The sequence below is a fragment of the Enhydra lutris genome, unplaced genomic scaffold, assembly GCF_002288905.1.
Source record: "Enhydra lutris kenyoni isolate GAN:26980312 unplaced genomic scaffold, ASM228890v2 scaffoldscaffold72, whole genome shotgun sequence".
NCBI classification, from domain to species: domain Eukaryota; kingdom Metazoa; phylum Chordata; class Mammalia; order Carnivora; family Mustelidae; genus Enhydra; species Enhydra lutris.
Window position 1 is genome coordinate 3,051,803 of NW_019154156.1, and position 12,331 is coordinate 3,064,133.

Consider the following 12,331-nt stretch of genomic DNA (forward strand, 5'->3'; position numbering starts at 1 on the left):
ATAACAAAAAACTATTATGGGTCATGCACTGAGTTTAGTGCAGGAGACAAAAAGGTGAGCAGTGTAAAAGCTATTTCTATCCCTTCAGAGCATATAGTCTGGGAATAGAGAAAATTTTTAATAGAGTGCAATAAGTGCTTTATATGATAGGGGAAGTATAGAATGTTAAGAGAATACATATCAGGAACAAAAAACTCATTTGGTGGAGGCCAGAACATGGACTCTTTGGAGGTAGTGATGTATAAGTGGAAATGTTAAGAATGATTAAGATTTATCCATGTGAAGAAATGGGTGACAGAACATGTGAAGGCCTAGAGGTAGTTATGGTATGCTGGAGGAATTAAAAGAACTTTAAGACGGTTGAGGTATAGAATACAAGATGAATGTTTAATGAGATAGGTTGGGCCAGGCTACAAGCTACACAAAAAATTTCATGGGTTTGAGCTTCATCATGAGGATAATGGGAGAAAAAATGAAAACATTTAAGCAAGGAAACGAAAAGGTTTTTAAGATAAATAAACAAGATTTTGTGATTAATTATAGGTGGGAGTTGAGAAAAGGAAAGGAATAGAGAAAGATTCTCAGGTCCTAGGGTTTCTGAATGGCATTTGCTGAGATATAGAGCAAATGTGGAATGACGGAGTTTGAGGGAGTGACGATGATAAGATAAATTTTGTAAATATTAGGAATGAGATACTCATGGGGTCATCTAAGAAATTATAGGCAATTGGCCTCACGATTCAGGAATTCAGAATAGAGGGTGGGCTAAAGATACAGATTTTAGAATCTTTCCTACTCCATTTCATTTTCCCATATTGCTTTCAAAGTTCTTTTTCAAAAATAGATTTACCTATATGAGATACCTGCTTATAAGCCATCAGTGTCTCCTCCTAGCTACCTGACACAGTCTAACTCTTTCACATAATTGTGTGCAAAAACCTTTAAAATTTAGTACCCACCAAACTTTCCAGACTAACATCTCAACATATATTTCAGTTGGATACAATTTCTCACTGTTCTCTAGACACAGAATTTATTTTTATCTCCATATGCTTTTAAAATATGCTGTTTCTTTTATTCAGAATGCTTTGTCCACTTTCTTTTCAACCTGAATAACTTCTATTCATCCTTCAATATCATAGTTCAAATACATCTCCTCTGAGTTGCCTTTTCAGTTGCTCTCATGTCACCTTATAAATGTTTCTAAAACAATGTTTTTCAAAGAGCAGATCCTGTCCCATTTATTGGTTATGAAATAAAGTTAGAGGGTCATGACAGGTACTTAAAATGAAATAGAAAGAGTAGGAAATACAGACAGTTCAAAAATAAGTATTGCCTCTTGAAACTTTTGTTTCAGTTACATATGTATATGTGTATATGTATATTGAATAATCATATAGACCATATTTCTTACTGTGGTTTATGGTCAAAGATATTTGGAAGTCATTATCCTACCACTTTTGTTGCTTTGCTAGTTGTCTTTCTCCCTAGAAGTAAGATACCTTATTTGTTTTTGTGTCTCTCATATTTAGCACTGTGATATATTATAGGCACTCATCATTTTTAAATAAATTGTTTATGGTAGAAAATGTTTTGCATAGTTGTCTATGTTCTCTCCCTCTTTCTTTTGTTCAGCGTTCCTTCAATTCTTCTGTTAAGGTCAAGAAATAGTTTAAATTTGTTGATAGCATATCTTGAATATGTATTCATACTAAAAGGAATAATATGTTCTAGGTTTGGAAGATATATTAGAAGTTATGGATAAATTTTTGAGCTTCAACAGTTCAGAGTGGAAAAATTTCAGAATTTCAGGTTAGATTTGAGCTGAACAACAGCACAATACAAAACGCCACCACCACCATCAACACCCAAGTTCATGCTTCAGGGAGAGAGGGAGAAGACAAGGACCATAGAAAGAACTACAGGGGGATTCTGCTTCTTTTCTCTCTTTCTTTCTTTTTTTTTTTTTATTAACCTTTTCAGTTGGGGGAGTAGACAGAGGAGTGTCTTTTGCAACTTTCTCTATTTTATAGCATTAAAAAAATTTCAAAGAAGGAAAATTTTCTAACTTATTACTAACTTTCTTTTTCTTTTTCTTTTTTTTTTTTTTAAACATTTTATTTATTTATTTGAGAGAAGAGAGAGACAGTGAGAGAGAGCATGGCAAGGAGAAGGTCAGAGGGAGAAGCAGACTCCCCATGGAGCTGGGAGCCCGATGTGGGACTCGATCCCGGGACTCCAGGATCATGACCTGAGCCGAAGGCAGTCGCTTAACCAACTGAGCCACCCAGGCGCCCCATAACTTTCTTTTTCTGTGAAGTGGGAATAATAATGGGACTTACAATGAGATGAAAATGTTTTAATATCTGTCATCAGGTTTCTCTTAAGATAGGAGATTGACAATCTTTTGATAAAAGTTGTGGTGATGTCTGAAGTTATGGGGTAAGTGTGCTTCTAACAGAGAAAATGAGAGCAATTATGGCAAGAGATTTGGTTGTTCATGGAAGGAAGGGCCAATGGATGCCCTCTCCCACTTGGTAGGATAGCTGAAAGGACTCTTCAGGAGAATCTATCCACAATTTTTGGCTTTTTTTTTTTTTTTTGTAGGGGGCTATGATGAAACCATCTTTTATAACTCCATAATTATCAGGAGTACTTTCTTTTTATAAGTGTGTGTGTGTGTGTGTGTGTTTTAGTTTGTTGTGAACATTCAGTGTGGAAGCATGAACTTCGTATCTTATTAAATCCTTTCATAATGTGTAGGCACTAACAACTGCAGCCTTTGTGCATTTTGTGATTTCTATCATATTAGATAAAATTTCCATATATTTTAGAAGTTCAGAACACTCCTCCAAGTTTCTGCTAATTACAATGGGATTAATTCTCAGCAGATCAAGCTATAAGTGGTAACTTTGGCAAATATCCTGCTATTATTGTTTTAGAAACATTCTCATGTACAAACAGGTCAAAGATGGTCATGCTTACTGGAACTATTCCATAATATACCAGAGAACCTAGTCAATCTAATAACATAAGAAAATGGTAAAGGACTTCTGAGGAAGATGGCAGAGTAGGAGGATCCTAAGCTTACCTCGTCCCATAGATAGAACTAGATAACACCTACATCACTGCAAATTACAAGAAGACAGCCTGAAGACTGGCAGAACAAACTCCCCACAGCTAAATGTAGAGAAGAGGCCACATCATAAAGGGTAGGAAGGACAGAGACATGGTTGGGAGCCAAAGAGACCCACAGGACTTTCTCAGGAAGGGAGGGATGATGCCACCACTGTAAGAGATGGGGAGAGGACCAGACCCCATACCAGGCACCTCAGGCACAGGGAACCACACACAGAGAAGATGAATCCCTATTTAACATTTGGCTTTGAAAACAACAGGGGCCTAATAATCAGTGGGGCTTAATACCTGGAACTTAAGAAATCAATGGCTCAGCTCTAGGATAGCTGGGAGGGTAGAGTTCCTGCCCTTATAGTGACAGCATAACAAGCAGCCTTGCTAAGGTACAGCATAGAAGCAACAGTTTGAAAAATTCCTGGAATAATATAAGGAGATTTATTTGCTAATCTCAGAGCGCGTGCTGGAGAGGCAGGGATCTTTGGGAGATTACTGCAAGAACAAAAGAGCTGGGGGTGCCATTTCCTTCCCCAGTAACCCAGCCTAAATATATGGATGCTTGTGGGAATGAGTGCAGTGCCAACGTTCCCCACCTAACTTGCTAAAAGCATACCCCACTCCTGCACTCTTCTGTGGACCTGCCCATGCACCCAGACTCTGCAGGAGTTCTCCAAAGTGGCCAACAGTCTCCTACCATAGCAGAGACAACCTTGTGAACATTGCATGTCAGTCTCCTGTGAACTTCTTTGGATCTACCCCCTTCAACCTGGAGAGCTTTGGCAGTTTTCCTGGGTGGCTGCAAGGGCTATCCCACAGCAGACCAGCATGACCCTTGCCAGCACATCAGTTCACCCCCATGTTTTCCTGTGGACTTCCTTCCTTCAATATGCCTTTGGCTAGAGCCCATCCAAAATGGTACAAACAGCCCCAACAGGGACCAGGACCACTGCAGTGTGACTCTTACTGGAGAGAGAAGGATAATGAGAGAAACCACTCCAAATGAATCCCCACAGTGGGCTGGGGTTAAATATCAGGCCTAACTACAGGCCCTGACCACCAGGAAAACCTTCTCAGGGAGCAACACAAAAGAAAGCTCAAAAGCAGTAAAATGAAGTATATCTATAAAGATCAGATAAGGGATTAACAAAATAAAAGGATGGAAAATATAACACTATATACCTAAAGTATGTTAGGGGAAGGACTAAAGAATGTGTTGAGAATTAAGCCACCATCAATTTAATATAAACTGCTATATGTATAAGATGGTATATATAAACCTAATAGTAACCACAAATCAAAACCCACTCATAAATTTGGAAAAAATAAAGAGAAAGGAGTCCAAGCATATCACTAAGAAAACAGAAAAATGTGAGAGAAGAGAGAAAGAGAAGAAGGGAAGAGATAATTACAAAACAACCATAAAACAAGTAACAAAATGGCAATAAGTACACATACATATCACTAGTCACTCTGAATGTAAATGGACTAAATGCTCTAGTCAAAAGACTATATAGAGTGACGGTATGGATAAAAAGCAAGACCTATTTATATGCTGCCTACAAGAGACTCATTTCAGACCTTAAAGACACATGCAGATTGAAAGTGAAGGGATTGAAAAAGCATTTATTACGCAAATGGAGGTGAAAAGACATCTGGGGGAGCAATACATATCAGAAAAAATCACCTTTAAAACAAAGACCATAACAACAGACAAAGGAAGACACTATGTAATTGTAAAGGGAATAATCTGACAAGAAGATATAACAATTGTAAATACTTACACACCAACATGAGAACAGTCAAATACACAGAGCACCTAATAATACACATAAAGGAAGCAACTGATAGTGATACAATTATAGTAAAGGACTTTAACACCTTACTTACCTGATAAAGGGTATCCAAAATCCATAAGAACTTCTAAAACTCAACACCCAAAAAAATAACAATCCAGTTTAAAAAAAATGGGCAGAAGACATGAATAGATATTTTCCCAAAGAAGACATACAGATAGCTAGCAGACACATGAAAAGATACTCAACATCCCTCAGCATCAGGGGAATACAAATCAAAACTACAATGAGACATCACCTCACACCCACCAAAGTGACTAAAATTAACTACATAGGAAACAACACGTGTTAGCAAGGATGCGGAGAAAGGGGAATCCTCTTACACTGTTGGTGGGAATGCAAACTTGTGCAGCTACTCTGGAAAACAGTATGGAGTTTCCTTACAAAGCTAAAAATGAACTACGTTACATTCCACAACTGCTCTACTGAGTATTTACCAAGGGATACAAAAATACTGATTTGAAGGGATACATGCACCCTGATGTTTATAGCAGCGTTATCAACAATAGCCAAAAAATGGAAAGAGCTCAAATGCCCATTGACTGATGAGTGGATAAAGAAGTTGTTTATATATGCAATCAAATATTACTCAGCCATAAAAATAATAAAATCTGACCATTTGCAAAGATGTGGATGGAGATAGAGAGTGTAATGCTAAGTGAAATAAGTGATTTCACTCATATGTGGAATTTAAGAAACAAAACAGATGAGCATAAGGGAAAAAAGAGAGGCAAACTGGAAAATGGACTCTAAACTATAGAGAACAAACTGATGGTTATTGGAAGGGAGGTGTCAGGGGAATGAGTTAAATGGGTGTTGGGTACTAAGGAGGGCACTTGCTGTGATGAGCACTGGGTTTTATGAATAAGTGATGAATCACTAAATTCTACACGACACTAATATTACACTGTATGTTAACTAACTGGAACTTAAATACAAACAACAACAACAACAACAACAACAAAAAACCTGATACAATTGAACACGAAAGGAACAAATAATCCAATTGAGAAATGGACAGGGGACCGGAAAAGATATTTTTCCAAAGAAGACATACAGATGGCCATTAGACACATGAAAAGATGCTCAATATGACTCATTATCAGGGAAATGCAAAATAAAATCCACAATGAAATGTCACCTTACATCTGTCAGAATGGCTAAAATAAAAAAGACAAAAAATAACAAGTGTTGGTGAAGATGTGGAGAAAAAGGAACACTTGTGCACTGTTGGTGGGGATGCAAATTGGTGCAGCTGCTGTGGAAAACAGTATGGAAGTTCCTCAAAAATAGAATTACCATATGATCCAGTAATTTCACTACTGGATATTTGCCCAAATAAAATGAAAAAACTAATTAAAAGAGATATGCACCCCTATGTTTACTGTAGCATTTTTTACAGTAGCCAAGATATGGAAGCAACCCAAGTGTCCACCCATAGATGATTAAATAAAGAAGCGGTATGTGTGTGTGTGTGTGTTTGTGTGTGTGTGTATAATGGAATATTATTCAACCTTAAAAATGGATGACATCTGACCATTTGCAACAACATGGATGTATCTAGAGGATATAATGTTAAGTGAAATAAGTCTGTCAGAGAAAGATAAATATCATATGATTTTATTCATAAGTACAATTTAAGAAATAAAACATGTGAACAAAGAATAAAAGAGACAAAAAGAAGCTTTAAAAATTATTATAATACCAGTATAGTTAACATACAGTGTGGTATTAGTTTCAGATGTACCATATAGTGATTCAGTAGTTCAATATATTACTCAGTGTTTATCCAGGTAAATGTAGTCTTAATCTCCTTTACCAATTTCACCCATCCCCCCATCCAACTTCCCTCTGGTAACCATCTGTTAGTTCTCTATAGTTAAGAGTCTGTTTCTCAGCTTGTCCTTTTCCCCTTTTTTCATTTGTTTTGTTCCTTTTTTTTTCACATCCTTGCCAACACTTGTTTCTTGATTTTTTCTTTTTTTTTTTCACGTCAGATGGGTAATGTGCCGAGGTCGTAACAAGGTTTAAAGGGTGGCACATATCACACAGACGCGTGAACACCCAATCATCACGCTTATGAACTACAAAAGGATCCTGTTTCTTGAATTTTGATTTTAGACATTCTGACAGGTATGCAGTGATATCTCTTTGTGGTTTTGATATGCATTTCCCTGATGATGAGTGAAGTTGAGCATCTTTTCATGCTGCCTATCTGTATGTCTTCGTTAGGGTAATGTCTGTTCATAAACAGACTCTTAAATTTAGAGAACCAACCATTGGTTGCCAAGGAGGAGGTTGTTGGGGGAGGGATGGAAGAAAAAGGTGAGGGGGATTATGAGTACATTTATCATGTTGGGCACTGAGTAACGCACAGATACTTAAATAATTATTTTATACATCTGAAACTAATAAAACACTTTATGTTAATTGTAGTTGAATAAAAAAATTAAGAAAAAGAAAATTTGAAGTCAAATTTCTTTGGGAAACAAGTTGTTTAGAATGGGTAAAATAGCGAAAACTATCATTAAATGAGGAAAAACAATTCACATACTTCTTGTGAGTCTCAAATCTAAGTTGTAATGTACTAAAGGTGTGTATCTGTGTGTATTATACATAAGATTATACATATAAATTATTGCTGAAAGAACTCTTTAAATTTCAGGCCAAATCTCTTACTTGACAGATGAAGAAACTAAAGCACAAAGATATAGGGTATTTAATTTTATGAAATAGAATATATTCAGGACTTTACATCATTTTCAACATTTCACTTCTAAAAGTTACTATTTTGGGAGTGCACCTCCAATTATGTGTTGGTCTACTTACACAGTGGTTTTCATACTGTGGTATAGAATTTTATGATTCCAGAGAGGTGCCTCAAAGATCACAGGGAAGGAGGGAGGGATGAAGCAAGGAAAGACGGGATGGAAAAAGGGTGTAGTGAGGAGTGAGAATTGCTACCCTTCCTTCAACTTGGACAGGCTTGCTTATATCTGTTCTATATATTGGGTCTGTCCAAGATGTTATTTAAAAAAGCATCCCTTTACTAAATAAAAGTTTGCAAATCATTATAGCTTGAACAGGATATAGCACCTGTATGAAACAGACTTTCTCCACAGCTTAGAATCTCACACTGTGTTTTAATTAGTATCTTGTAAACATTTGGGGGGCACCTGATGAACCTCATGAACTCTTTCCCCAGGAAGTAGCATATAGGTACACATTTTGTACACATTTATGTACCTAAAACAGCAGTTTAGGGACTTCCTGAAATCCATTCACAGATCCTGGCTTAATAACACAACTCTGAGAACCTTAGATGACTTAAATAAGAAACTTCTTGTTGAAAAAGAGTAAGAATTTGGGATTAAATTAGAATGTGTTTGGAAAAGACGGATTTATCTTTAAGGACAGCATAACTTTGTAGGGACAGTTTTTCCTGCCTAATAAAAAACAAATTACTTTTTAAAAATTATGTTGTTAGCCACTGTATAGTACATAATTAGTTTTTGATGTACTTTTGACCAGACTTCAAGGATCCTATGTACTCTTGCTTGCCACACTATTCTTTTGATTCATTGATTCATTCCACAGATACTTACCAAGAACAGTAGAAGACACTATGCTAAAGCAAATGTAAGTGAATGATTTCAGATATTTGCTTTAAAAGCCATCTATATTTGAAGATATGAATAGCTTTTAGTTCTTAGAGAATTTAACCACTTAATCCATTTCACCAGATCTCCCTCCTTCACTCCCTCCTACTCTCTTGTCCTTCCTCACCCCCCCCCCCACCAATCCCTTAACTCTCCACTGGATTGAGTATCCCTTTGATTTACCTGGGCTGGATCAGGCCGGGATGACTGAGGCCTTGGCTGTCTGTCTAAGCCGTTTCCAGCCACGCACGTACTGCAAGTTTCAATCAGAGGACTGTAAGGGTGTGCAGGGGCACTGGGACTGTGGCACCAAGGGCTGCTATTGGGAAAGGGGCTTGGTCGGTTTTCAATTTCTCTGTTAAGGAAAAAAAAAATTAAGCCAAAAGTAAACCCAAAATGTATCTTATATAGTGGAATTAGCAATGAAGGTTCAATAAAAGTGAAAGCATGTTTTAAGACGAGAGAATATGGCTTTTCTTGACTTTTGAACAGCACTTTTGTCAACATCAGAAGTATTTGCCTAGATAAGTGTGACATAAATTCTGCACTTTATGCTGCAAGCCAGCTCTTGATCCAAGATGAAATTTCTAGATAATGCACGTCTTCCTCCACCTAAGCACTGCTAAAGACAAGGTGATAATTTTCTCTCTTCACCTCTCCATAACCCTGCCTCTAACAGCAGTGCCACTAAGAAGTGAAATGGCCAGAGGGGTGTTGATATTGCCTAGTGGAAGTCACCAGCCTCTACTGTCCCATGACAATAACCCTGCTTGCTCTGTTTTTCATAAAACACAAAAAGTATGGTCCTATTTGAAGTAGGATTTTTTTATTTGAATTACCTATTCATCATATATCTATTTGTCACCTAGTCATTCTTACTTCTTCAGTTACTAATTGTGGGAAGGACTCAATTAAAAAAAAAAAAAGCCAAGTAAATTTTACCTTTTAAGAAAAACTTTAACTTGCTCCATCTGACATTTTGAATTATCTTTATTACATTTATCTTGTTTTTCTTTAGTTGTAGTTATAGCTGCTGGCCAACTAAACATGTGTCTTTGAGATGTTGGACTTACAACTGAGCGTCTGTCAAATTCAATGTCAGTCTCTAATTTCTCCCACGCTTGCTTCCAGTGAATAGGAGTGTACCAGGCAACAGCCTAACAAAAATGATTCATTAGTATCAAATACCAATGCAGTTAGGTAGATTTTTTAAATGTCATAGGCTTATTGCAATAACATTTCGAAGTCAAACAGTTTAATGTCACTTACCTACTGTGTGTGAATTAGGAACACAATGAGGAGTAAGACATCCTGGACTTAGTTTCCAGTTTCAAAAATTGTAAGGGGCATAACCTCAGGCAGATTAGTCATTTACTGTCTTGGACTGTGTCCTCATATGTGAAAAGGGGAGGGTGATAGTAGGGAATTGCTGTATGAGGGTGTTGTGAGATTTGGCTAAACTACTAAAATTCATAACTTTGAAGAACTATGCAAAAAGTAGTTGTAATGTTATCATTAAAATTTAAATATTTAAGATATTACACATATGTGCATGTGTATATATAGGTCTTATTTGAAATGGAGAAATGGGCAGTAGAACTAGAGACATGGAGAGGAAACCACATTTTTTTGAGCTAGAATCCTAGCTGGAACTATTAAGGAACTAACTAGACTCTGAGTTTCCTGAAGAGAGAAACCATGCAATAGTTGTGCTCTTTTCCCTCCAGCACCTAGCATAATGCTTGGCAGATACTAAACATATGTAAATTTTCCCCATATGAATTAATTGGTCAGTTTCACTCTTTTACTAGCAAATAAAATTACTTATGTTTACACCACCCTGCAAAAATAATCCGATCCTTTATGTGCAAAGTAGTTCAAACCAGAGTAAAAAGTGTAGTATAAGTACAAAGACTAATCCTGTTCCAGGGAATGACAACTTACTCAAATGGGCATTCCAGGAGCTTAGGGATCTTGTCTGTCTGGTTCAACATACAGTGCCTGGGAACAGTGTGTATACAAAGTAGAAACCCCGAACGTGAATAAATGCATGGATAAATGTGATGAAAAGTCTGAAATAAGAATGCCTTAATCTTAGTTTTGCCAATGATTTTTTATGAGCCTGAGTAAATAATTTAGATTATATCACCTTATTTTTCCCAACAGTGAAAATCATTAGAAGTATTATAAAATTCATCTTGAGCCCACTAAAAGATCTAAAGGTGAGTAAAGGCCTCAAAATTACATCTAACGAGTGTTCTAATGACAACTACTGTTCTTACAGAAAGACATTAAATGGCTCTTAATAAATTAGCAAGTCTACTCTAAAGGAAAAGTCAAATGAAGCACGAGGTATAATGTAGCAAGCAAGACAATCAGAAAGATAGATTCCAATCAACATATTATCTGGATTAGTAGTTATAGGACATAGTAAGTAAGACTAGAGGTAAGAAAATAAAGGGCAGGTATTCAAGAAAAATCAAAAGAATGGCTTTGAAAAAGGAATAACTTTTTGTTGTAAACAAAGATATCTTTCAACTTTATTAGTGTGTCTTTGGGCATCTATTTATGCTACTATTATGCTAAGGAAAAGATAGAATGAAACTATAAAATTGTCAAATACTGGGAATGAGTTATCCAAAATAATTACTAATACACTTAATTTTATAGTGAATAATGTATAGTTGTTACAAATTAGACTATAGATCTTTTCGATAATAGTCTCTTAAGAGCAGATATCATGTCCTATTCTACATTATATTATCAGCATATATTATAGCCATTGGAATAGAGAATAATCTCAACAAATAATTGAGAAGTGCACAAAGGAATAGAAAAGATGTCTACGTAGTACACTCCTTTATTATTCCACTCTTCAACCTAAATATCATAAATAAAATCCATCCTTGACTCTGGAATTTAAAGTAACTTCTTAGAAATATTGGTCATGAAAATTATTTTTGCCAAATTATAAGTAGCTCTTTGGCACTTGGGCCCTGGGAACAGGGTGCTGTTGATTTGCCTGACATGTTATTGCAGTTAGTGATGGTTTTATCTAAGCTAATAAGGATGGAAAATACTTGAGTCAGCTAAGAGGAGAAGGAGAACATAAGGACAGCTATCCATTCTTCTTTCAAAACCCATTGTTAAGAATAGGACACTGACTTCACCATTAGGTTTGCACAAAATCGTTGTACAGTTTGGGCTTGTTCTAAACTTGTTTTGTTCTCTCCAAAGAAAATCTGATGGTGGCTGATGCTTTGCTTCAGATACAGCTGCCCACACCTGTAAAAAAATGGTTTGTTAGTGACAAATGACATTTGAGTTCCATGGAGTTTTGTATATGTCAGAGGGTCATTGCAATGTATCATTCTGCACAGGTGAGGTTTTAAAATATGACTGTACAATATATAATATCAAGCTGTGTGACTCCAATCAGTTACTGTACATGGTGTAAAGGAAAGTACAAGAAAGAGAGGAAACCTTCCAGCATCAGCAAATTACCTGTTCTCTAAGCAAACAATCTCTTTGCTTTTCTTTTAAGGATTATGCTTGCTTACTTTTAGGTATTTTTAGGTAAAACAAAAAACTAGGTATTTTGTTTTAATAGTTGAATAATAAAAACAAAAAGTATTCAGAGCACCTGGGTGGCACAGTTGTTTACTTCAATTACCTCACTGACTC

The 12,331-nt window shown here is 36.3% G+C and overlaps 1 protein-coding gene across 1 annotated transcript in view; it reads right to left on the bottom strand.

The window, feature by feature from the left end:
- Nucleotides 1-12,331, bottom strand: part of LOC111159961 (lamin tail domain containing 1) — a 98,611-nt gene that overhangs the window by 8,813 nt on the left and 77,467 nt on the right. Inside the window, exons 6-8 of the mRNA XM_022522679.1 lie at nt 11,813-11,932; nt 9,590-9,804; nt 8,831-9,002 (exon numbers count right to left, since the gene is read on the bottom strand). Of these exons, the coding sequence (XP_022378387.1) occupies nt 8,831-9,002; nt 9,590-9,804; nt 11,813-11,932 (507 nt within the window). The remainder of the gene's footprint in view (nt 1-8,830; nt 9,003-9,589; nt 9,805-11,812; nt 11,933-12,331) is intronic.